We start from the raw sequence: 25,994 nt of genomic DNA, 5'->3' as shown, positions 1-25,994 counted from the left end.
TTCTCTTTTAGCTCCTAGTTTCATTGCACATTTACTGTCGGTTCAGCAGCAAACTGCAGACACAGTTAGAGACTAGCTGGTAAATAAAGCAGCTACTTTTAGCCGCTGGCAGGTGTTTACCTCCAGAGTAGAGACCGAACTAGAGCTCAAAGGGGAGGGACAGCTGGACTTTAACTAATCGCTCGGACACAAACACCTTTGTAAGTTAGAAACTTTTATCATGGTCTTGAACCAGTCTCAGTGTAGTCCTGATCCTCTATCAGACCTCCATCAGTAAAGAGACCATCAGAGAGAAGATGGTCTGTTTCTATAGAGTTATTCTTAATGCTCGTCATCGGAGCCACCGGGTCGGATTCTGGTGAAACCAGATGAACTCATGCAGGTTCACCAGAAACTCCTTCAGCTGGACCCGCTGGAGGGAAGGGAGGCACGGGAGAACCAGAACCAGGACTGAGAGGAGCAGACTGTCAGACCCTGCTGCAGTAAAATGAGAGGTTTTCTAAAGGCAGTCTGGTGCTCAGAGACACTACCACTTTAGTCCACAGGGGGCGACAGAACCAACACACAATAACAGTTCCTTATAGCAGCTTTAAATATCGGTGATTTGTAGTTAAAGTGTTCAGAAAGGCAAAACCACCACTTGAAATGCTGTTCATGAATCAGTGTTTTTCGTGCGTCTCCCTGCAGAGTGATGAACACGTATGAAGAATACGGTGAAGAGGAGCTCAGTGACTACATCATCCAGCTCGGTATTCAAGACTCCTGCCAAGATGCCTTTCTGAAGTCTGCAGCAAGGTATGAAAGCCACAACCAAACTTCAACCCGATTCCCCAAATAATAATAAAAATAAAAACATTTGCTCAGTGATCAAACGCAGCTGACTGCCCTGTGCTTCCTCCGCTCCTGGCTGTTAGTTTAGAAGCAGCGACGGATGAAAATCTGAGAGTCCTGGCAGCCATCGAGCAAGGTGAGTTGGACATGAAACACCTTCACCGTTACACGACGTTGTCTTTGTCTGTTGGCTGGTGATGAATCAACATCCCATAAATTAAGACATGGAGAAAGAGGAGGAGGAGAAACTGTTGATTCACAGAAAAGAGGTTAAAGTAGAGAACACCTTCTCAGCTCTGGAGAGTCCTGAATGTTCCTCTGGGTTGTGACCAGGTGAGGTCCTGATGCTGAGGGGGATGCTGAGGCACACCTTCGCCTTCAGGGAGTCGGACAGTCGCGGCTGGCTTCCCCTCCATCGAGCCGCGTCCCAGCCGGTCCTGGAGGTCCTGCAGACGGTCTTGAGATGTAAGAACATGTCTTCAGTATAAGGACACTCTTCTTTTTAAAATTAATTAGTAATTATGATTAAAAATGTAAATAAATATATGACTTTATGATTGATCTGAAAAGCTCATTCACAGCAACAATGTTTTAATTGATGAATCAATTAACAGCTTTAAAAAAGTAGACTGAAGAAGACTTATTACAGGTTTAAAAGAAGTCAGATGCAACAGACATTCTACGAAAAATTAATATAACCTCCTCCCACCTTCAACCGCTGGAGTCGACCCCAATAAATAACAAAAAGACGACGAGTGACGGTGAAGCATCAGGTCACATCGGGTCACATCAGGTCAAAGGCAGCAGAGACGACACGACCGGTGGCATCATGAGAATAACGGCTGCCTGAAGTAATATTAATCCACAGAATACCTCACGGAGAAACGATGGAACCAGTCATCTCTGAAAATAACCTGTGAGCCTGAGAGGTCGGCTACGGCTGAACTCCAGGAATGTTGACCTGTTTGTGTTTGTGTGTCAGTGGCGGCTCAGGGGCTCAGCCTGGAGGAGAGGACAGCCGTGGGAGGGGAGACGCCGCTGACGCTGGCGGTGAAGGCCGGACTGGTGCAGAACGTGAAGAGCCTGCTGGAGCACGGAGCCTCGCCTCACAGCACCAACAGCAGGAACGAGTCGCCGCTGCTGCTCGGTAACATAAAAAAGCTCCAGTTGGTGACATTTCCTGTGTTCCCAAAGAACACCTTTTTCAGCGAGAGGAAGTTCCTATTGGTTGTTCTACAAATGCCGGTGCACGTGCATGTCCTTTTAGGGAAGAAGTTACTCTCCAAACATTGGCAACATCTGCCTACACTGCAGAGCAACCCTAAAAGAAGAGAGGCGCATGTTTAGCATGCTAATGTTTCCTCATGAATATGCTCACGTTATGCCTGCTGAACATCAGTATGTGAGCATTGTCACTGTACGTACAGAATCACACAACCGCTAACATGGCTGCAGATAGTTGTTTTCCTCATCACCTCAGTATTATCTGCCCATACAGATAATATAAGTTTTAAATCTTAATTCACCAGGTTGCAGAAACCATTTACAATAAATAAAAGGTACATTATAAAACTATTCTTACATTAAAATGATATTTGACACATATTGCACCTTTTTCCTCACCTTGCAGCGGTGAAGGCCGGCTCGTGCGAGATGACGTCCTTGCTGGTGGCTCACAACGCCTGGGTGGATCAGGTTTGCCAGAAGAAGAGGACGGCGATGCACGAGGCGGCCAAGGTCGGCGACGTGGACATCCTGATGCTGCTGCTGAGGAACGGCGGCCGGGTTAACCAGAGGGACGAATCGGGGGTGACGCCGCTCTCCGTGGCCGCGGAGCACGGGCACTACCACGTCGCTGAGATTCTGCTGAACTGTGGTCAGTCTGAGGATGAAGCTGCAGGTTTAGAGACTGGGGAGGAATTATGTGACTATGTAGTGATTTCTGTTGGCTTCCCCTCTACACACCTGGACAACAGGTGCCTTTGAGCAAAGCTCCAATCCCCTCTCTCCCCCCTGCTCAGGTAGCAGAGTGAACTCCCAGGCCTGCAACGGGGAAAGTGTCCTGCTGGACGCGGCCGGATCAGGAAACATCGCCTGCATCCAGCTGCTGCTGGACAACGGAGCCGACCCCAACCTGCACAGCGTCACCGGACACCTGCCCATCCACAAGGCAGCGTACGCCGGACACTACGAGTGAGCTCGTGACGCATGAATTTGTCGGATAACTGTCTGCAAACTATTCCTCTTCTGTGAAGAATTTCATACTCTGACACAATGTTAGCTCCACAGGTCTTTGGGTAGAAACATAACGTTTTAGAAACTTATATATCCTTCCAACGTTTAACCACGACGAGCTCCAAACCCACGAAACCAGCCTGAACATGAAGAACATCTGAAACCATTGATGAGTCTGTGGAGCAGAGACGGATATTTGTGGGACCCTGGTCGGACTGGACGATGTTACGCTATGATTGGCCAGTCTGCCTTCGAAGGGTGAAGGGTCAAATGATTGAACTGTCTTCTTCTCCCACAGTGCCCTGAATATGCTGATACCTTTGTCCACCAAGAAAGCCATCAAAGAGGCGGGTCAGAGCCCGGTCCACTCGGCGGCGGAGGGAGGCCAGTGCCGCTGCCTGAAGCTCCTGTTGGCCTGGGGCTTCGACGTCAACTACCGCATGAACACCAGAAACTCCGAAAACTACCGGGACATGAGGAGGAGCGCCTTGCACTTCGCCGTCTCCAACGGGGACGTGGACTGCACCAAGATCCTGCTGGCGGCCGGGGCGAAGACGGACCTGGACCCGCTGTGCTGCCTCCTGGTGGCCGTCAGGTCGGGGCGCTACGAGATCGTCAAGCTGCTGCTGGCGGCCAAAGCGGACGTGAACCGCTACTTCACGGTGGTGAGCGACACGGTGTTTCCCACGGCGCTGCAGTACTGCCTGAAGGACGAGGTGATGATGAGGCTGCTGCTCAACAACGGCTACAAGGTGGAGAGCTGCTTCCACTGTCACCACGACAGCGCCTTCGATGCTCCGAATGAGGCGGACAGGAAGATTCCGGTGAGGGACTTCTGTTACTTTTTTCATTAAAGCTTGAGATTGTGAAGAGTTTGATTCGAAGATTAATATCACTCTGATATTTGTTAATTATAAAGCTACAGCTGGCAGCCAGTTAGCTTAGCACAAACGCAGCAAACGTGAAGTTTAACATTATAACCTTTACAATAATGTCAGTTTGGATTTAAACTGCATGCACCACGATTAGGATATTTTAAAATCATTTGAGACAAACTTATAGCAGCTGAATATAAAAGATCAGGGGTAATGTCCATTGAACCATCAGGGTGACTCACATATACTCACAACATATTTAAGATGCTACATTTATCATCGAGGAAGTGAATACGTTGCACATTTATTCAGCTGAACGTTAACGTGTTTTCATTGTAAATGTGTTTATGCACATATGAAGGAAACGATAATGACCTGCTGAATGTCCGTCCTCTCTCTCCAGTTCTGCGAGTTCATGAGCCTCTGCTGCATCATGCATCTTTCGGGACGCGTGGTCCGGACTCTGCTGGACTACGTCAGCCACGTCCACATCTGCTCCAAACTCAGACTCCTGCTGGAGAGACAGAGAGAGTGGCCCGACATATGTGACATCCTCTGTGAGTTTTTAATTCACGATTCACGAGACAGAACCAGAAGTGTAAAGCTGCAGCCGGACGGATGAATAAAATAATGAGCTGGAAGTCACTACAAAGCTCCGTAAAGCCGAGGGGAGCTTTCACATGTAGCCGATAGTTCTCTGGAGGTTCATTCAACACAGTTGCTTTGAAGTTGATATCAATGATCATTTCTTGCTGATCATTCCCAACGACTGGGTCGGGACCCACAGGTGGGTCACAGGAGATTTTATTCGGGTCGCAGAATACATTTGATTTATATCTGCAGCTCACCTCTGAGCCACACGAGGGAGCCTGAATGTTCTATTGTTCTACTTAGAACATTGAATCTAATATGAAAGGCCAAAATGAATTTATTTGGTTGCATTATTTAACATTTGTATATGTTTTCACACATGCGTAAAGCAAAGTTGAGATTTATCTATTTAACGTACAGCTCTTCTAAATGGCTGGATTACTGATTTAACATAATATAAACATAGACGGGAGGGGAACCTGTATTTACCCACGAATTCACTCTTCTTATGATTTAGAGATAAGGGCTTGTTATTAATTGGGTTTTGTCATATATAAAAAAAAGTGGGTCCCAAGAAAAAGTAAGTTTGGGAACCACTGCTCTAGTACACGTAAAATAACAAAATGTAATTTACTTTTTAATTTTTAATGTCCCATCACATTCATGCCCTCCAGAGGATGCATCTTTTATAATTTAATAACTCTAGTGGTACCCTCAGGATGAACTCCAGTACTGGTAAGACTCTTACAATAGATATAATTGATTCATTATTATTATTATTATTGTGGCTGTAATGAACACTTCAGCCTCAAGGGGGCACTAGCAGCACTGAAGGCCTTTTACTTACCTCTCTATCGTAAACAAAGTCTGTGTTTTTTCCCCCTCTATATTGTTGCGTTTAATCCTCTCGGTTCTGTGTTTTATTACAGTATGAATTCATAAAGTAAAATATTTTTCTGGACCTTGCTCTCCAGACAGTCCTCGCTCCCTCAGGCACCTTTGCAGACTGGAGCTCAGGAGGCGTCTGACCCTGAAGAGACTCAACAATCCCGAAATCATGAACTCGCACGTTTTCCCTCCGCGACTGAAGAGCTTCCTGCTGTACCAGGAGCTCGACCTCTACAGCCAGGACCCTGAACGCACCATATGAACACAACAGCAAGACTCCCGCTCGTTCTTTAATCAGTGTATTATTTGTTTTCTTGGGTACGATGCTGTACAAACAAACTTTATTGTTATATACATTTCTTAAGTATTTATATCAGTTTTCTTTTTACACATTTCAGCTCATTTACTGCAACTTTAATTTGCTTTCCTTTCTTTATCTTCACATTTTGGTGTCAATAATCATTCTGACAGATCTCTCTACTTAACACAGACTTAATGAAATTCCGAACTTGTGGGCGACACACTTTTGATTGTTTCTGTTTTTGGCAGACGTAGAAAGGAAGGAAAACCTGATGTTTTGTTTGAGAGGGGAAGGGCCAGGAAGCAACAGGGCTGATGGGAAATGTAGTCTTAGATGAGAAGAAAAAACATTAAAGGGTAACTTTGGTATTTTTCAACCCGTTTAACCTATTTTCGCATGTTTTTGTATTTAAGTGACTAATGGGGACAATATAAGTTGTTATTATAAGTGTCATTACATTATGGAAAGAACCCTACAGAGACCTTTCTGTGAGTGAGATTTGTAGGGAGGAGTGCCGGTGCTCTCAAAAGTTTGTTGTGTTGGAGGACAGAACATGTAGCTGAGTCATGGTTAAACATCTTACATGATTTCAGAACAAGGTGACATGTTGGCTGATCGTCATATTGATTGTTGATCACCAGCTGCCGGTAATCTACAATATATTGATGATGGACGTTTCACCTTCATATTTAATAATTTAGGATTTTGAAAGAAAATGTAAGATTATGTCACATGTTCTGTAATGTTATTTCTCCACAGTCAAAGAAAGAGAAATAAATGCTTTTCTTGCAGCACTAATTTAATTTCTAAAATGATATCGTATGTTATCGAGCGTTAGTGTTCCGTATTAAAGAGACAAGCCCCCCTAAAATGTTCTTCAGCCATCCCAAATAATTTGGCATTATTGGATAAAAAAAATTAAAAAAAGTTATTTTCTTTTGGTGATGTCATTAAATTAAACTATTGTTTCTCACATGGACAAGTTATTTATAACTCTAACATGCTACATATGTGCGTGCGTTCTGGTTTGTATGTTTTCTCCCCCTTCAAATTACAATCCAACAGCCATCATCATACTGAACGATATAAAGTTGACACTGTCAGGTCCATTCTCCATCCATTGTGTGCGGTCCCTTTAAGAATTAGGATTTGGGAGTGACGCGGATATGAAAGCTAGTTTATCCGTCTTTCCTTTACAAGCAGGAAAATTATTTCTCTCTCTTTATTTGAGAAAAGTTCATATTTGTGTTGTCAAATTTCACCATGACCCTGAAATTCTGTCTCTTGTGTTATCATATACTGAATGCAAGCAAAACTACAGAGCAAAATCACACTCCTTCTGATTGAACCAATCTATGAACTGTCTGAAACAATGGATATCCACGGCCCCAAATGGGCCCCAAAAGAATAGCCGCGCTAAGAATAACCTTGGGGCTAAGCCCCCCCTTTCTTTGAATCCTAGAAACGCCCCTGGTTGAAAGTGAAAAGTCTCAATCTGACCGTCAACATGCACAAAGTGGTCGGAGATCAGCAGCAGATGGAGAAAAGGTCAAGAGTCGTTTCACCCTTGAAGCCTCCACATTTCTGCAGCAGGTCCTCGCCGACTTGTCGTCTCACGGCGGATCGTAATGACTCAATAAATATTCATACAACAGACCGCTTCATTATTGTTTGTTATTAGCTGTGGAGTCACATTACACTCCATTAGGTGCTGTGGAACCGGCCTGCATGTTAAATACACTGGAACAGGTGACGCCTATAAATAGCCTGGTGGAGTGTGTGTGTGTGTGTGTGTGTGTGTGTGTGTGTGACGGAGCAGTTCAGCCATGAAGCAAACACTTTGCTTCGTCCTATGACTCAACACTGACACATTCTATCAGGTGAGAATCCTTCCATGTAGGTTTTATTATGTTACAGCTGGATTTTGCAACTTTTCCTGCACAGAATACAGTAAAGTTTGTACGGTTGTGTACTTGCTCGGGTGACTGGTTAGCCGAGGTTGTATCCGATCAACAGTACGGAGGTCAGGGGTCAAAGTGCTCCGAAAGTAGAGCTGACGGGGAAAACAGTTAAGAGCTCTGGCAAAGTAAATTCATGCAGAAGTGTTGGGTCAAGTCAAGAGTCTCTTGACCTGAACAAACTGTGTGAAGTTAGTTTGGTTCACAATTAGCTGATAATTACTCTTTAAGCAAGAAGATGTTTAGTCTGAGGATTATTTTAGAAGGATTCAATGTTACTAAACGGCCCAACACCTCTTCCACATAAGAGCAGGACAGCAGACTGCATTTGATTCATGTTATAATCTTTTTATAAAATTTTTGGTCTTTTTCTGGTTATTGTTTTGTCTTTGGGTGTTTTGCCGCTTTTTGTAAACATTTTGAGTCTGACTTCAGTTTGAGTCTCTTTGTACTTACTTTGTATCTCATTATAGACATTTTGTGTCTCTTTGTGGTTGTTTTGTATCTCTTTGTTGTCATTTAGTGGTTGTTTTGAGAGTCTTTGTTGTTACTTTGCATTTCTTTTTGTTGTTTTGTGTCTCTTTGTGGTCACATTGAGTCTCTTCCTGGTTGCTTCGTGTCTCTTTGAATTACGTTTTGTGAGTGAAGGCCAGGGCGGCCCCTGACACTTTTGGCCCTTAGGCACTTTCAGTAATCCATCTATGGCTACTGCTTGTGGTGTTTGAAGTATTTGGAGGAGAGCTTTAGGATTTGGTTTTCCCGTGCTTTTTTTCAAGAAAATACATGACATGAAATGGGAGGTCATGGAATTCTGATTCTCAAAGGCGACAATTTCATGTTTTTCTTTGTCGAACAGAAAATTACATTTCATTTAGGAACTGAAGTCGTGTGACGTTGTGACGTTGTGTGTCTGCACCTGTGTGATGTCAGAAGGATGGATGCAGCTGAAGACCTGGATGAAGACCAACTTCTGCACTACGACGTTCAGATGAGCATCCAGGAGTCGTGTCAGCGGGAACGTCTATTGGTATCTGAGAGGTACAGCAACATGAAACAATTTCACATTAAATATCGTAACGTTTGACATGTCGCATATTTCCAAAAATGTGCCTTCATCTCCCCTTTGTCTGTTTAGGAGTGAAGCTCTGAAGCTCACGGGGGCCATCAAAAAAGGTAAAAATGTCAAATTCTGGTGTCAGATACGAAAAATGCAGACACTTCCTTACGTCCCTTATGTTTTCAGTTCTGTCATCAGTATTTGGTCCCATCTCAGGGAAAGTCTGCAGGATTTCTTAACACAATAATAGAGGAATGACTCAACTGAAACTGTCCCTGCAGGCGACATGTTGGCACTGCAGAAGCTCTGCGATTTCCCAGCAGCCTTCAGTCAGGTGGATGAGCGCGGCTGGTATCCTCTGCACAGGGCGGCGGTCCAACCTCTGGTCCTGGTCCTGCAGACGGTGCTGTACGGTGGGTAAGAGGTCCGCTTTTTTATTTCCCATGATGTGAAGAGAACAGAGCGCTTGATGTTGATGCAGGTTTTAACTGGACGTTAAGAATGTAATCAGATACAAACCAACCCGATGTGATAAAATCGTCAGTAAACAACTATCAGGTAGTTTGAGTCCCTTTACAGCAGAATTCAGTGAAATAAAGTTGAACTTTTATTGTGTGTTTCAGCGTCTTTCCGTCTGACTCTGGAGGAAAAGACTCCGGAGGGTGAGAGCTTCCTGACGTCAGCAGTGAGAGCTGGTTTTGTGGAAAACGTGAAGATGCTGTTGGACCACGGAGCGTCTCCTCACACGACCAACAGCAAGAACGAATCCCCTCTGCTATTAGGTCAGACTTCCATACAATCAGACTTCTTTTTACAACCGGAGGAGTCGCCCCCTGCTGGTCAGTAGAGGGAATGCAAGTTTTAAGACACTTCCGCATCAGCTTCACTCGGTAGAACCGGAGGTTGCCACCTGGTACAGAACACGGTGTCCCTTTATGTACATCCTGTCCTTCACAGAAGACAAACGTTCAGTCCATCCTCACCTTCAGTTCCTCCTCTCTGCAGCAGTCCGAGGCGGATCTTATCAGATGGTTTCCAGTCTAACAGCCGGAGGAGCTCGGGTGGAGCAGGTGTGTCTGAAGAAGTGGACGGCCGTGCACGAGGCCTCCAGAGCCGGCTGCGTTCGAGTCATGGAGCTCCTGTTGCAGAACGGAGGTCAGGTCTCGGAGGCAGACCAGTATGGAGTGACTCCTCTGGGCATCGCTGCGGAGTACAGCCACTCTGAAGTCCTGGAGCTCCTCATCAAACACGGTGAACCGCTAACGCCCTCTGATTTCATTTCAGTGTTTTGAAACCAGTTTTAAAAGTCCCGCTCTTGCTCCGAAATGATTTTGTTTCTGTTTTTACATTTTAAAAAAAAGGTGCTGATGTAAACGCCCAGGCGCCAAATGGTGACAGCGTCCTGTACGACGCTGCAGGTTCGGGGAACCCAGACTGTATCGACGTCCTGCTGCAGCACGGAGCGAATCCCAACATCCACAACCTGAGCTCCCAGCTGCCCATCCACCACGCCGCTTACGAAGGACACTACCTGTGAGTGGGTCGATGTTCCAGAACCGTTGACGCAGCGATCAGCAAGGCTTGTTCGTCAAGACAAAAGAGCCGAGCTCCAAAGCTGAGATGACACAGAGTTGTTGTGCATTGAACTGCACCAAACGCAGGAAAGATGGATGAAAAATGTTCATTAACGTGAGGGGATCACATGCCTCAGATTATGGATTAAGGCCCTTAAAAGGACGGGGTTGGGTCCCAATGGCCCTAAAGGCAGAGCAAGTCTGTGCAGTACCCATGGTGTCGGTATGTTTCTGTCTGCTAACATGAGCTAGCTAGGTAATGAGTAAATTAACGCTGTGAATGAGTTATATCAACGATAGCTAAACTAAATTATATTGGTCTGGTTAAGGTCACAGCCTAACTAACTAGTCATCACACTTGCTGTCTCTAGTCCATCATTGGTACTCCGCAAGACCTGGAAACGTACTTGCTGTTCAGACTGGCCATGCAGGTTAGTTTCTGATGCTTTAGTTCTTCTATAATGATCTACTCTTTTTCTCCATCAGAGCTTTGAGGATTTTGATCCCGATCACCACCAGACGAGCCCTGCGTCTGTCCGGCCACAGCCCCGTCCACTCCGCCGCTGACGGAGGCCACACCCACTGCCTGGAGCTGCTGCTGCAGAAAGGCTTCGACGTCAACGCGCAGTTAGCCCCTCACGTCTCCGACAACTACGGAGACATGAGGAGAAGCCCGCTGTACTTTGCCGTCTCCAACGGGGACGCGACCTGCACCGAGATTCTGCTGAAGTCGGGGGCCAAACCCGACCTGGACCCGCTGCGCTGCCTCCTGGTGGCCGTCAGGTCGGGGCGCTACGAGATCGTCAAGCTGCTGCTGGCGGCCAAAGCGGACGTGAACGGTTACGTCAGGATGGTGAGCGACACGGTGTTTCCCACGGCGCTGCAGTACTGCCTGAAGGACGAGGTGATGATGAGGCTGCTGCTCAACAACGGCTACGACGCCGAGAAGTGTTTCCGCTGTAACCACGGCGAGGACTGGGACGACCTGAGCGAGTCCGATTACTCACAAGATCAGGAGGAAAAAGTTGCAGTGAGTTGTTGTCTTTGCCGTAGAAGTAAAATGATGTTTCAGAGTACGAAACGTTGAAGCGCAATAGAATGTTAAGATCTCGCACCCGGCATGTCAATATGTCATTTTTTCAACAACATCAGTGAGAGATAACAGCAGCTTTCTGGAATAGTTGTTCTTGATCAGAGAGAAGTCAATCGAAAAGACTACAACATGCATTAGAGACTAAGTTACAATATCCTTTTGTTAATTTGTCAGCAGAGTTGTGAATGAGGCCATTCAAATGGAGGGAAAAGCTCACCGGTCCCAATTCAAACATCTACACAACACGTCTTGAAAAACTCAACTGAAGGACAAACTTATACAAGAACAACAATAATCCTGCACAGCAAAGTAACTCAAGAGAAGTTAATGTTAGTTATGACTCGCTGTAGCTTTCATTATGTAATATAAAACTAAATTATCCCGCTTTTCAATTTGTTTAAAATACGCCAGTACGTTGCTCGCTTGATCCATACATTGGTTATCATAAAACAATGATAATTAACATACAACCGCCTGGATTCGAATATGATCAACTGCTACCAAACTCCACTTTGATCAATAAATATGTCTGAAAGCTTATTCTTGTCTCTGGAAACAGCAGCTTAGACAGAAATAATCGTCACTGAGGGTCCGCTTGTTGCTTTTTCAGGAAATTTCAACCCAATTGCACAGTCTTCATGAGCGAAACACATTTTTTCAAAATAAATAATTTTTTCCAATATGTGCAAAAAATCTTCAAGCTGAAATAAAAGTGCACGTAGCCATAATTTTTGTGATATATTTCTAAAATAGATGTGAATTATTTTTATTTATTTAATATTTAATATATTAGTTGTAAACCAACTGATTCCAATAAATGTTTTTGTCATCAGTTCTGTGACTTCGTCAGCGTCTCCTGTCTGGTGAACCTGGTGGGCCGAGTCGTGTCGATCCTCCTCGAATACGTCGGTCCGGTTTCCCTCTGCGGCAAACTGACTAAGATCCTGGAGGAACACAAGGAGTGGCCTCACATTCACAGGAGCACGCGTGAGTTAACGGTGTGGTGAAGTCCCGCCCCTTCCGTTGGACCACCGCCGGACTGTATTTCATAAAAAATACAAACGGTCGTCAACGGCGAGGGACAAATCATTTTTTTGTGTTTAATGAATCACACATAGGATGTTTGTCAATTTAAAAGATAATTTTGCAAGTCAAGAAAGTTGCATTTGTGAAGACACACCTGAAAGTAGCGTATGTGACGTCTCTCTCTGAAGCTACGATGCTTCGATGTTTCGTACCAGGAAGTACTCGCACCAACAACGGGTCTTGCCTCTTCTTTTCTTTTAAAGGCTGATAAAAAGAGTCACTTGATAAAACAAATCAGGTAAGAGAGCGTTACATTTATGCAAGGATATAGCTAAGCTAGCTAGCTAGATAGCCAAGGTAACGACCATGTTGGTGACGTACGTTTTGCGAGACGAGAGATGTAGTTCAATGAGCGGCTTCACACGATAAACTGCGACAGGAAATTAGGTCAGAAAAGTTAGTAAGTATACTTGAAGTTAGAAATAAAGACATGTCTCTAATATAAGCCTGCTTTATAAATGTCCTGGCAACTATTTACACATTTTCAGTGAGAAGTAAATAAACTTATAAAATTATATTTTGAATTGACAAACTTGTGTAATTCATGGCACATTTCAAACAGTGTCAGGAAATTATTTCTCTCTCGTTGTTAATTGGCAAACATATTTTTTCCAAAATAAGGTCCCATGGGGGCGGGACTTAGTCTCTATAAAGCTGCCATGACACATCAAAACCAGGAGACGTAGCTCCTCTTATTGTGTCATTTATCCAGATAAACGTGTCCAAACTGCTGCTCTGTGATCTCCAGGTAACCCTCGCTCTCTGTCTCACCTGAGCAGAGTGGTGATCAGGAAACAGCTGAGCTGCAGCGCTCTGATGTCCGTCCAGCTGCCCAACCGGCTGAAGGACTACCTGCTGTTCAAAGACAACGACCTGTACCCCAAACTCATCTGTGGGGAGGACTGAGGGGACGTCTGTCTTATCTACCGAGTCTTAAATGTCAGTAGTGACATCTGGTTTATGTAACAGGGCCTGGATTTATTACTCCCACTTACAGGACCAGATCTCTAATGAACTGTATGTTTATCTTCACGTCGTTTCAAAATGGCATTATTACTAGCATTATTATGATTGTTACTATTAACCCTTAAATAGCTACAGGTAACTATTGATCAGTCACTTCATCAAGTGTTAGAGGATAGAACCTCTTAGCTGTGACTCTGTTTGTGGAAACTGTAACAGAGCAGCTGATGTTCAGACCACTAAATAACCAAAAAGAAGGTCGAGCACCTAACTACTGTAAATTCTCAAATAAAAGCCGACATCTTAATAATGTCACAGGATCAAAAAACTAGCTCCTTTTTTTTTTTTTTTTTTCACATCAGTAAAAATAACCAAGATGATGGCAGAGGAAAATGCCAAATTGATGGTGTCCCCTTCTAAGACCAATCCATGTGTTGATTGTGGAATCAGTTCACTGGATACATCCAGAAGTTTGACCTGCTGTGATCACCAACGTCAATAACATTCATAATAAATACATACATGAATGTGCAAACCAAATAATAAGTCAATTCATCCAGTAGTTGCAGAGAGATTTCAGTCTGGACTAAAGTTGTAGGTATTGTGTTGACATGGCCATCTAGTGGCCATTAGAGGAACTGCAACTGAGCAAACTTCCAGCTGTAGCGCTGAACATCAACACACACAAAGTGACCACATTGAGGACGTGTGAGCTGCTTCCTCTGGCTGACAGACAGTGAAAGCAGATCGACTCTAATTTTAACCTCCTGACCTGCAGGAACAACAACAACGTGGCTCCACATTCTGGCGGGTCACCCGAGAACCTGATAACAGACAAGAGGCTTGAACGACCTCCAAACTGTTGACACCAGCTGCAAGTCGGGTCAGCTCTGAGGCAGCTGTAAAAAAAAACAAAAAAATAGAACAGCAGCAGGTGTGTTAATGTGATAAAACAAAGCAAAGCACGAAGAGATTAAAGTGAGACAATGAAACAAGAGGTGTGTAACATAGCGCGGGATTTTCAGGTGACATAACACTCCATTCAGTAGCCCCACTGCAGCACATCTGACATGTTCCTGTCTGTTTGGATTCAATTGAACTCAAGTTAAAGCCTTAATTTAAATGTTTGCCCACTTGGGGGCAGCAGAACGAGCTGTACTTGCTGCAGCCAGTTGCTCCCATGAATTCTGCTACATTTTTGTTTTTATTTGTTTTGTTCGTGTTGATTATCGGAGCAGTAACGGCATATGACAGAATATATTCATCAACATCTGTAAAGAAAGCGTGGGGGATTAAGAGCAGCAGTATTTGAGACGATCAACCAGCCAGACACACGACACCAAACTGCCCCAGGGAGGAGAGGGAGGAGAGGGAGGAGAGCCCATATGAAAGCTAAGCTAACCCAACTAGGACCTGAGGCTACTCCACTACCCAGCATGCTCCTGGCTGTCTGAAGCCCTGTTGCAGAAAAATCAGATGAATGAAAGCAGCGGCAGGTCGGTGACTGTTGAGCCCCCATCTTCACAGAGACCTGGATCCATGGTGGTCCAGGATCAAGCTGCACTTGACGGGCGGACATCAGGAAAGAGAGCAGGACTCTGGTGGACCAGAGGAGGAGGACTCTGTGTTTAATTCATGATGCTTGGTACTCAAACAGTCAGAGTTGATGGACAATGTTTTTAATGTGAAGACGTCGGCCATATTATCTGACCAGAGAGTAGTTTTTGTTGCTGCTGTTTACATTCATTAAGATGCAAATAATAATAAATGCACTCCAGGAATGTACTAGTGTGCTACAAATGGGCTACAACTGAATTTGGTTGCATCCCTGTGATGCATAATGACAATAAATGATCTTTGAATTATTAACTTGTAAAGTAGGTGCGGAGTGTCTCAGAGGAGAAATGAATAAATACGTGTAATAAATGTTTCCCTTGAGGTTTGGGACGTGTGCCAAAGAATCACAGATACATTTAATAAATAAATAAATGAATAAAGTCACTGACTGTCACGGGTTATTTCTGTAGAAATTAATTGAAACATCAGCTGCCTGGAGGACAGGAAATTACTTTTCTTTTTTTAAATTGATGGATGATATTCGGCCGAAGAGGAAATGGAGTTTTGTACATTTAATGGTGTTAATGAAACAGGAAGAATCCACCGGTTTGATGCCTCGTTGAGTAACCGATCGCGTTCCCGTCCTCACAGCTGGAGGACTGATGCTAATCAGCAATGATCCCGGTTCAAACGGTCACATTTACAGCCGCTGTGGGATGAGAGCGGTGTCATGTCACTGAGTCTTTTCACTTCGGACGTGTAACACGAGTCGACTTCCAAAGCATCTTGTTAAACATGAATCAGTGATGGACGCATGTCTTTACTGAGCTCTGTTGGCTGTCTTGGAAACCAAACAACAGGCCACCAGCCCTCCAACAAGAATTATAAACAACACAAAACTGAAGGTCAGTCCTACACGTCGATACACTTGTTACTCATGTGACATATCGTACTCGAGTGGACACAATAATGACAACATCTTACGCTCTGATGAGTGCGATGTTTAGTTTGTTTACGCTTTATAATGAAATACAAAAAGGCAAACTATGTATGAAAGAAGGGCCGGCAGTAGCAACCGAGTGTGGACGCTAAACATCCGAGAAAACCTGCATTCTCTCTAGTGTCCACCAGGGGGCGACTCCTCTGGTTGTATAGACGTCTTATCCACAGCCCTTTCTTCAAATCCCGACGCTTTTCCAGAAGATCGGTGTTTAAGTGTTTACGAGTTATTTTGAAGTTACGTTATGATGTTTGTTTTCCGTTCTTATGTCACGTTGTTTATGTGATTGTTTATTAGGTTTATTTTAAGCCCAAACATGATGTTTATTCTAAACCTAACTAAGTGGCTTTGCTGCCACAACCTGAGTAGAGCCGGTTTACGATGTGCCGTAAAATGACACGTGAAAAGTCAAAAAAACTGCTTTGTTTTTATTTCTAAGACAGTTGAGTGTTATACATTTGAAAGGTTCTGATGGCTCAGTGTGCACTGCCATGAAGTGGTTTTGTTCTGGTGTAAACAGCATCAGGCTTCACCTTCTCTGGACTGCACATAATCCCACCATCCTCGGGGAGAACAAGTGTTTCCTTGACAGCAACACACAACCACGTCGTGTTTCTGAGTCACGACGCGTAACGCCGCAGAGCTTCATCTCCGATGTCTCCCCACGGCGTTTTGTTCCCCTTCGATTCTTTTGGAGGCGCGAGTCGCTGATGAGCTCTCCCACAGGCACTCAGAGGGCTCACATTCCTGCTGTAAGCCTATCTCATGGACCCCCCCCAACCCAACACCCTAAAAAAAGACAGGGTCGATCAGCGGGCCCCCTCCCCTCCCTCCCCGTCAGGCCCCTCTGGCAGCTGGGACCAGTAGGTGAACGAGGACTCTCTCCGACTCGTCAACAGACCTGAAGGAACCTGATGGAGGACAAGTCAACGCGGAGACTCGAGCAGGAAAACAACTGAGGGAAGATTTAATCAAGTGCACAAGAAGATAAAAGTACAAGAAGAGGGTTCAGAGAGTCCTACAACCAGCGCAGAACCATGAGTACCTTTGGGTACCGCCGGGAGCCGAAGAAGTCCGAGGAGGTGGACGAAGACGAGCTGCTGGCCACTCTGTCCTCCGAGGAGCTCCAGGAGCTGGAGAGGGAGCTGGCCGACCTGGAAGACAATGTCCCCATCGGCCTGAGGCAGAAAGACCAGACCGCCAAGACCCCGACGGGGAGCTTCGACCGGGACGCTCTGCTGAAATACTGGGAGGACGAGAACAAGAAGCTGCTGGAGGACGAGAGGACGGAGTCCAACGGCGGACAGGTGAGACATCGGTCCTCTGTCTGCTAGTTTAACACATCGAGGCTGGGTCGATTCATTTAATACAAGATTAGTTTCACAAAACTAGGTTTAATATGAGTATATCAGGTTTAAATCAATTAAAAACTACTGACTTGCCCAAATTTAAATCAATAAACGTGCATGCTGTCTGGACTAAGTAAGTAGGCTGTACAAAAGGAGGGGGACTTTAACTCATATATATTGTAAAGGTAATATTTAACTGTAAAGTTCTGGTGCAACATGAACTAAATTGAAGGTTTGAAGTAAAAAATAAACTTTAAATTCGATCTTTCTTCATTTTAATCTAGTATTAAAGTACGGTGCAACTCTTTGTTGGTGTGAAACAAGCCTAACATGACCATAACTGCCTGTTTTAACTATCAAAGGATCATTTCCCATGATGCTTTTCACAACATCCATGTTTGTTTAACATCTTCTTGGTTCGATTTAGAAAAAACCCAACAGATCTCACCTGCAGCCGACTCTCAGCAGCAGCAAGAGCAGATTTAAAACATCACCAATCAATAATCTGTAAATGTTGCATGTGATGCATTCTTATATCATTCTTAGTTTCAGGTGATTATACGGCAATGAAAACATGAATATTGTATTCAATTTCTGCCAATAAATACCCCTAAAACACTGGACCTTTCAGGAAAACACAATAGTAGTAAATATACAAAGTACTCATCATGCAGAATGATATATTTTATTATTGGATTATAATAATTGGTTCATTAATGTGAACGTCACTTTAATGTTGCAGCTGTTAAAGGTGGAGCTAATTTGACCTTCTTTTATATTATATCAGTCATTTATATATTTACATTATATACTGCCGGCTGTCTGAATTCCTAAAAATATATAATAATTTATAAATTGATTGTATTTTGAGTTTATAATCTGAAATCTGCAAAGTAGCAATAAATCGAACATAGCTCATATTTTACAGTATAATCTTTATTTATTTTCTAATTGTCTGGATTCCCAGACAACACAGACAACATGTGCAGCATTTTTAATAAAAGCTAGATTAGAGTGACAAGACGAAGAAGTCTCACTCGATCTATCTTCGCCCTGACGGCACTTAAATAAATGAGAAAACAGATTCAGATTCAGTTTGGGATTAAAGGAGCGGTTCAACTATGAAGATCAGTTTACTCTTTGTGGCTCGTGTTTAGTGTCTTCAGTGAAAATCTCAGTTTGGAGACTATGAAGCTATATGCAGGTGTGGAGTTCAGATCAGTCCAGTTGCATTGTGGGAAACGTAGGAACCAGTGTTTTTTGGGGCTAAAAGGTAGAATGCATAAGCCTCAGTTCTTTCTAAACTATAATTTCTAAAACTACTAGACCACTGGAGTACACATTCAAGTCATACTTGGGCATATTTGGCCAAAAATCAATTGCGGTTTTGATATGAAGCCTTTTTAAGTGTCCTTAGATGTTTGTGTTTCCTTTTTTTAATTCTACATACATGTTTATCGTGTGTTCAAACATAAACCCACTGGTATGATGAATATAATTATGTAGAAGTGTCACATGAGTCCAGTTTAAACGTGTTGGTGGAAAGCAGTCTAAAAATATAGACTTTCAGAGAAATGCCAGCTTTAATGACCGTCTGCCAGCGTGCCTAATTGAGAGGGTGCCTAATTAAATGCCGGCGTCTGGAGAATGTCAAGGTTCGAGCAAATTTTCTGTTCTGTTATGTGCAGGAAATACGCCCAGATAACAGCAGAGGGGAACGAGCGACAGTGACCACCGGCGACGCCGGCAAGACTCTGGACGGCGACAGGAAGAAGATTTCACAAAAGGGGAAGAAAGCGAGTGTTCTCGCGAAGGAAGATGAGGCGGAAAAGAAAGACGAGTGTAAGAAGGAGGCTCCGATGAGGAGTAAATGTCCTCAGAAGAAAAGTCCGTCGAAGGGCTCAAAGAGCGAACCGAGGAGGACCGAAACCACAGACCAAAACCTGAACCCAACCACCGACAGAGCGAGCGGGAACCCGACCGTCGTCGCCGAAACTCTAGAGCGGATCCTGTGTGACGACCCTGGCGTGAGCGAAGTCAACCTGAACAACATTGAGGACATTTCCCAGGAGACCTTGCTGTGCTTCGCCAAGGCCCTGCGCGCAAACACTCACGTCCACGTCTTCAGCCTCGCCAACACCCACGCCGATGACCGCGTGGCCCTCGCCGTGTCCCAGATGCTCAGCGAGAACCGCTTCGTCAGGAACCTGAACATCGAGTCCAACTTCGTGTCCGGTCAGGGCATCCTGGCGCTGCTGGCAGCGCTGCAGCACAACAGGACGCTGGTGGAGCTGCGCTTTCACAACCAGAGGCACATGTGCGGGGGGAAGGTGGAGATGGAGATGGTCCAGCTGCTGAGGGAAAACACCACCCTGCTCAAGCTCGGCTACCAGTTCGACCTCCCGGGCCCGAGGATGACAGCGACCAGCATCCTGACGCGCAACCAGGACCAAGAGCGACAGCGGAGGCTCCGACAGAACAAGGAGCAGAGTCCTCCAGACGTGTCGGGACAAGGTCCTGGTTCATCTGCAGTTAACAGACCCCCAAAGAAGACGTCGCAATCTTCTAAGACTGTTGAGAACCAGAAAAGACACCCTCCTCCTCCGTCTTTAGACCCGCCGACGAGGAAGATCTCCGAAATGGTCAAACAGCACGAAGGCTTGAACACGACGAAGGCTCAGTTAAACCAAAGAAAGACAAAGTCAAAGAAGCTCAAGAACGGCGCCAACGAGAAGGAGAGCGCAGATATTCTCAAAGACCTGAAGAATGCCTTAAAGCCGTCGCTCCAGAAGAGACGAGACGAACCTTCCAGCCTTCCTCCGCCAACGCCGCCACCGCAGATGTCGAGCCGCGACGACCTGATGGCGGCGATTCGCGAGAGCAGCATCGGGTCCTTAAAAAGGGTAAGACTTCCTGTGAGGCTGTCACTGACAGATCTTACTTTGAAGGAATTTTGTTTAGTCTAAGTGAAAGACATAATTTAGCCTCCAAAGTCTGTTAGACCCCCTCAGTGGGGGTACGAACCAAGTTCTGCCGAGTGAAGTCGATGCGGAAGTGTCTTAAAACTTGCATTCCCTCTAATGTCCACCAGGGGGCGACTCCTCTGGTTGTATAGAAGTCTATGAGAAAATGACTCTACTTCTCTCTTGATTTATTACCTCAGTAAACATTGTAAACATGAGTTTATGGTCTCAATCTCTAGTTTCAAGTCTTCAATACAGCATGATGTTCATTTCGTAAATTATGGTCCATTTAGAGTCAAACAGACCATAAAGCAGGGGATGCTTTAGGGCGGGGCTACACAGTGATTGACAGGTCTCTACCAGAGACGTATACGCCGTCTCTACGTCACTCCTCCTCAGTCCAGATGTGGTAAATACGTTCATCGGTTGCAAAACAACAACATGGTGACGGCAAAATTGCTAAATTTAAGGCTTCAAAACATCAGTCCACAAACCAATGACTACGTCCACTTACAGTCTTCGGTGTAAACACTGTTGCCAGACGACGGTCTGTCATTGCTCGACTCTCTCTCGGGTTATAAATAGTTTTGACTCCTTCACTGCGGTTTGATAAGACTGACGGCTGCTGGGAAGAGAGCAGAGTGTTGTTCAGATTCCCACAAGGTTCAGAGAGCTTTCAACACAATGTGTCCTCAGTGGTTTAAAGGAGTGAGAGACAAATAGGGCCGGGCAATGTGGTTCAAATAAGCTTAAATGATATTGCTGTCAAAATTAGTTTCATGAGTACAACAGAACTCAGATAGCACGATATGATGTTCAAGACCAACCAGATCAAGTATTTTTAACTCTTTAAGGCCTTCAGTGGAGACAGAAAGTCCCCAGTTCATCTTTTCTTTAACGAAAGGACAAAAGACAAAAGTCTTCCCATATCTCGAATTTGTGTCTCCCCGTTCCTGCAGCTTCTTACCAGGAAATCTTGAAGGACGTCCCAATTCCTAAAATGCATTTTTAGGAGCGAGGATGCCTGCAGGAGGAGCTATGAGCGAGGATTAACCAGTGTGTCCTTTGTCTGGTTGTATAGAAGTCTATGAGAAAATGACTCTACTTCTCTCTTGATTTATTACCTCAGTAAACATTGTAAACATGAGTTTATGGTCTCAATCTCTAGTTTCAAGTCTTCTTCAATACAGCATGATGTTCATTTAGTACATTATGGTCCATTTAGAGTCACACAGACCATAAAGCAGGGGATGCTTTAGGGCGGGGCTACACAGTGATTGACATCACTCCTCCTCAGTCCTAATATGGTCACTTCCGTTACTGTGGTTGTGGGAAAAAAAGATGGCGACGGCCAAATTGACAAACTCATGGCTTCATAACATCAGTCCACAAACTAATGGGTGACGTCACGATGACTACATCGCCTTCTCATATACAGTCAATAAGGAAAACGCACAAAGAATGAGTAACTTTTCCTAAGATATACAAAACGTATGATATCCGGGGACATTTTGTCAGTTATTCGATGCAGCATTATATGTAGTTAAAGTATGTCTCCAGCATAACTGTGTTTTTTAGGTTATTTCTGTGTGCAGTAACTTTAACAGGTGTGTGATGTTTGTCGTTTCAGGTGGATCTGTCACAGGCCTGAACTCACCTGAACTCTTCTCACTTTGTATTGAAACATTTTATTTTTATTTCACACTAAAATGTCACTTTTTAAACAGCATCCTATTGAACTCGTCACACGTCGTAGCAGCAGACCGCCTTTCTGTCCGTTTCAGACGTTGTTGTATTTTGTTACCGTGTGAAACCGACTGTGAAGACCGATGTGTGGAGAAATAAAGTTTATGTTGTGACTCGGTCTACACGTGTGTGAAGAAGGTGCTCCAGCAGTCTTTCATTTTAACACAAGTGTCTTTTCTTCAGTTCTTTTGTGACTCAGGATCAGAATAACGTTCTTTAAGATGTCTTTAAGATCATGGTAAATTAAAGCTACAATGAGCTATTGTTGCCTTCAAATCCTCCTGGGACATTTCTACATTTTCCCCTTTTTTATTTTCCGTCCGGTTTCTTCAAAACTACTGGCGAGCTTTTTGTGAAGCATGCCACACCTTGCAAAGTTTGGTTGGTAATTATGTCACGTTGTTTGTGACTTTCCACAGTTTTTGATATCAAAACAGATCGTCGTATATTTAGTCAGTGTATATATCAGTTTTGTTTTTCTTTTGTCCAAAAAGTCTGCTTTCTTGGGATTCATTTTTCTTTTATTTGTCTTGGTTATACTTGTTAAAAACAAAAACAATGCATTTAAAAAGATCAGTTTTCAAAGCTGGACGCCGATGGATGGAAAAGCAGCAGCTTCCTAAATGTAGTTGAGGTGCAGGATGGAGGCTTGTTACTGCCTTCAAATGGAAGTATCTTTGTTGTGTCTCTGAGCTGAACTCTCAGCTTCCAGAGAGTGTTTTTCAAATATATATATATATATATACACACACACACACACACACGTTTTGGACAGTTTCCCTTTCTTTGACAGTGACAGCCGAGATACAGACAGGAAGTGAGGAGGAAGCCTCCGACATGCATGCAGGTGGTGTTCCCCCTGCCTATCAGGGCAGAACGTTTCTTACCTACGAAATCTTAAATCGGTGGTTTTGCTCAGAGCGACTCATCTCGTAACACACGACTTGTCTTGCAGACATCGTTACAGTTCAGCGGCTTCACATGTTGGTGACCTGAGAGGAGGATCAGCTCTGTGTGTTCTGTAATAAAAGACAGCTCACAGAGGGATTCAACTTTAAGACGGACGGAGCTGTTACGTGAGCCGACTGCAGCAGCTGCAGCTTATACTGTCCATCAACACACGACAAATGATTTGTTCATTACAGTGTAAATGACAGATGATTATTTGATTTTACATTAAAGCAAACTGAAGGTTTCATAAAATCAAAAGTAAAAAAAACAAACCTCTGCTACAACAGGATACCTCTGAAACTAATGAGCTACATGTCGGCTGAGCTGTGCATTAAATTAATGCTAACACACCATAAATAAATCAAAGCATAGCTGAGTCTGACATCTTTCAGCTCAGTCCGACAGTGTAGAGCTGAGCCTGACAAGACATAGAAATGGAATAGGAGTAGAACGGTCATTAAACTGTTTTCCGTGTTCATCTGACTCGTAAAATGGCACAAATGGCGGTTGTTGGACCGTTGGACCCGGCCTGCTGTTTAGCTCATTTTCTGTTACGATGTAGCATTAAAACATGGTGGAATTAGCAAGCTGGCCACGATATTTAAATGCTACACTGGTTACAGAAAACGAGCCAAACAAAGTTGTCATTCGTCTGGTTAGCAATGTGCTTTACTACGCTGTGACAAGAATGTGTTTTAAGCATTGAGTTGTTAAATTAAACGCTGTTATTCTGTCTCAATAAGCTTAACGTTTCTACTCCACAGCTTGTTTTATTAGTTACTGCACAACCTCGCCTCAGTGAGTCAGCGACTTGCCGTGACTCCGTTTAGTTTAAATGGAAGTTAGTCCGCTACAACGGTCGCAATGGCAAACGCTTCACATAAAAATGGCCGCCGCTCTGACCATTCAGCGACATTGATTTGAATGGGAATGTCCATCACACTCCTGAGGATAAACCACGGATACTTTAATATACTCGTATAATATACTCATAAACTCAAAACCGGAGCTTGAGATTGTGTCTAATCTGTCCGATGAGGACGGCTTGTTGGCGCATTCGCCCCCCAAAAAATGTAACTTCTGGTGTTCTGCGCAGTCGTGTGAAACAGGCCCAATGATGTGAGTTTTATTTTATTTTTTTATGTTCATGCAATATAATTACAGCCCAGTGGTATATAGTATCATAACTACAGCTCCACATACAACTATAGAATGTAACTATATTTACTAAAGTACTGTATTCAAGTACACTTTGGAGGTACTTTGAGTATTTCCATTTCATGCTACTCTATAATGTAACTGAAGCTGTCAGATAAATGTAGTGGAGTACAAGTACAGTTTTAAGTATATTTTGATGCTAATACTTTGGTACTTTTACTGAAGTAAAGGATTCGGTTTCTTCTTCCATCACTAATGAGACTGTAAAGTAAGTTCATACAGTCTGTGAATGCTACAAACAGGGATCAGTACAGTGTGATCTGATATCAGCTGGCAGAGAAATACATCTGTATATGAATCAGTTTCTAATCCAGTCTGCTTAAAACACACACACACACACACACACACACACACACGCACACGCGCGCACACACAAAACAGCTGTTCAAAGTAAATATGGACTCCCCTCAGGGAGCCCTGTGAGACGCTGTGACCTCCTCATTACGTCGCTTCGCATCTTTAATAAAACGCCACGTAAATGTTAAGACTCAAGTGTAATTGGAGGGAAATTAAATGCTCCACTTGTGAAGTGCTGAGAGACAACTGCAGCACGTCTGTCTGAGGAGACGGTCCTGCTCTGTGGAAACACTGGTACTGGACTCACTGGATCGCCCCTCATTAACACAATGAAGAGAGAGAGATTTGGGGGGGGGGGGGGGGGGTTACGTTTTACCTGGTTACCGATACATGTACATTAAAATCATCCCACTTATTTTAAATGATTGTATTTAAGTATTGTGTAGGTTTCTTTTGCACAATATCTCTTTTTTCTTTAAACTGGTACAACCCAAAGAGTTCAGAGTACTAACGCCACTGAGCTTCATCCTCAGGGGACCATGAACGTCTGTCTTCTCCCAAAACAATCAAGCAAAGAATTCACAGCAGCTTTAATATAAATAGCATCACTTACCGGTTTCACAAACGTACCCGTTACCTTCCACACAGACAGACTACCTGTGATGTTCTAGAGTCTGTCATCAGCTTCTACATTGACCTTCTTCCTCTTTCCTTCAATTATAACTATTGGAACCGAGATAAAGAGACACACTAAATGTTTTATTTACATGTGAAATAGTTTTGGCCCCAAATGAAGAATGAAATGATTCAAACGTCCACAGTCACGTGACCGTAAAGAGTCCTGTTGAAACTTCATCAGTTTCATGATCGAACTCTAAATATTGAGTGACTTTCTGATTGAAGAGGTTTAATTAAAACAGTACAGCGTGTTGTTCTCCAGGTACTAAACTAAACAACATCTGTTAGTAAAGAGAACTACAAAATAAAAGCATCGGACTGATCTTGTGGCAGCAGATTACATCATCGTCTCCTCTGAAGCAGAACTTTGACAAAGAACGAGACACAAATTTCTCTGTAAATATTAACATTTATTTAAGTATACAATTTAGTATTCTCATTGCCCCTCCCCCCCCCCCCCCCCTCCCACCCCCTTTTCACAGGTTCAGTATCTCGGCTTCTCGATGCAGCATTAAAGCCTCGCTGGAGGACGTTAAAAACTCTTAACACGAACAGTTAAAACGAGCGTCGGGTTATTTCTCTTCACAGGCATCGCCAAACCCACAAGCTGCTTGCAAATGCCACATTTGGTTTATTATTGTTATTATTTGCTCTTTTTAAAAACGTATTATTCTTCACGACGAGGCATTCACAGTCGCGTTGCATAAAATTATATTTTGTTAACTGGAAGAGGATGAATTATATTTTTTTATCTTTTAATGTTTTAGTTCTTTTGCATGACGT

General features: G+C 43.9%; 3 protein-coding genes across 3 annotated transcripts; all 3 read left to right on the top strand.

Moving 5' to 3' along the window:
- Positions 1-691: 691 nt before the first annotated feature.
- LOC142948135 (ankyrin repeat and SOCS box protein 15-like) lies at positions 692-5,682 on the top strand. The gene is made up of 9 exons (XM_076090017.1): positions 692-795; positions 915-967; positions 1,165-1,296; positions 1,814-1,978; positions 2,462-2,707; positions 2,853-3,024; positions 3,365-3,890; positions 4,345-4,498; positions 5,507-5,682. The coding sequence occupies exons 1-9, from the start codon at positions 692-694 to the stop codon at positions 5,680-5,682; spliced, it is 1,728 nt and encodes a 575-aa protein (XP_075946132.1).
- A 2,931-nt stretch (positions 5,683-8,613) lies between these two features.
- asb15a (ankyrin repeat and SOCS box containing 15a) lies at positions 8,614-13,395 on the top strand. The gene is made up of 9 exons (XM_076089809.1): positions 8,614-8,717; positions 8,815-8,852; positions 9,018-9,149; positions 9,360-9,518; positions 9,742-9,987; positions 10,098-10,269; positions 10,797-11,340; positions 12,237-12,390; positions 13,238-13,395. Exons 1-9 carry the CDS (start codon positions 8,614-8,616, stop codon positions 13,393-13,395), a joined length of 1,707 nt encoding a protein of 568 aa, XP_075945924.1.
- Positions 13,396-17,046: 3,651 nt separating this feature from the next.
- Positions 17,047-21,972, top strand: lmod2a (leiomodin 2 (cardiac) a). Its single transcript, XM_076090016.1, has 3 exons — positions 17,047-17,316; positions 19,047-20,261; positions 21,952-21,972. Exons 1-3 carry the CDS (start codon positions 17,047-17,049, stop codon positions 21,970-21,972), a joined length of 1,506 nt encoding a protein of 501 aa, XP_075946131.1.
- Positions 21,973-25,994: the final 4,022 nt, after the last annotated feature.

This window comes from Anarhichas minor, unplaced genomic scaffold, assembly GCF_050575085.1.
Source record: "Anarhichas minor isolate MPS153535 unplaced genomic scaffold, ASM5057508v1 ptg000011l, whole genome shotgun sequence".
Classification (NCBI taxonomy): Eukaryota; Metazoa; Chordata; class Actinopteri; order Perciformes; family Anarhichadidae; genus Anarhichas; species Anarhichas minor.
Note: the sequence above shows the minus strand (reverse complement) of the source record. Positions and strands in the feature narration are given on the sequence as shown.

What these genes read in the sequence shown, in the direction of transcription:
- asb15a (XM_076089809.1), top strand. Translation starts at nt 8,614, where the DNA reads ATGGATGCAGCTGAAGACCTGGATGAAGACCAACTTCTGCACTACGAC. An exon ending in CCTGCAGACGGTGCTGTACG is followed by an intron (nt 9,150 to 9,359) that starts GTGGGTAAGAGG and finishes TGTGTGTTTCAG; the next exon opens with CGTCTTTCCGTCTGACTCTG. An exon ending in GCTTACGAAGGACACTACCT is followed by an intron (nt 10,270 to 10,796) that starts GTGAGTGGGTCG and finishes TTTCTCCATCAG; the next exon opens with AGCTTTGAGGATTTTGATCC.
- LOC142948135 (XM_076090017.1), top strand. Translation starts at nt 692, where the DNA reads ATGAACACGTATGAAGAATACGGTGAAGAGGAGCTCAGTGACTACATC. An exon ending in CCTGGCAGCCATCGAGCAAG is followed by an intron (nt 968 to 1,164) that starts GTGAGTTGGACA and finishes GGTTGTGACCAG; the next exon opens with GTGAGGTCCTGATGCTGAGG. An exon ending in CGAGTCGCCGCTGCTGCTCG is followed by an intron (nt 1,979 to 2,461) that starts GTAACATAAAAA and finishes CTCACCTTGCAG; the next exon opens with CGGTGAAGGCCGGCTCGTGC.
- lmod2a (XM_076090016.1), top strand. Translation starts at nt 17,047, where the DNA reads ATGAGTACCTTTGGGTACCGCCGGGAGCCGAAGAAGTCCGAGGAGGTG. An exon ending in CGGAGTCCAACGGCGGACAG is followed by an intron (nt 17,317 to 19,046) that starts GTGAGACATCGG and finishes TGTTATGTGCAG; the next exon opens with GAAATACGCCCAGATAACAG. An exon ending in GCATCGGGTCCTTAAAAAGG is followed by an intron (nt 20,262 to 21,951) that starts GTAAGACTTCCT and finishes TTGTCGTTTCAG; the next exon opens with GTGGATCTGTCACAGGCCTG.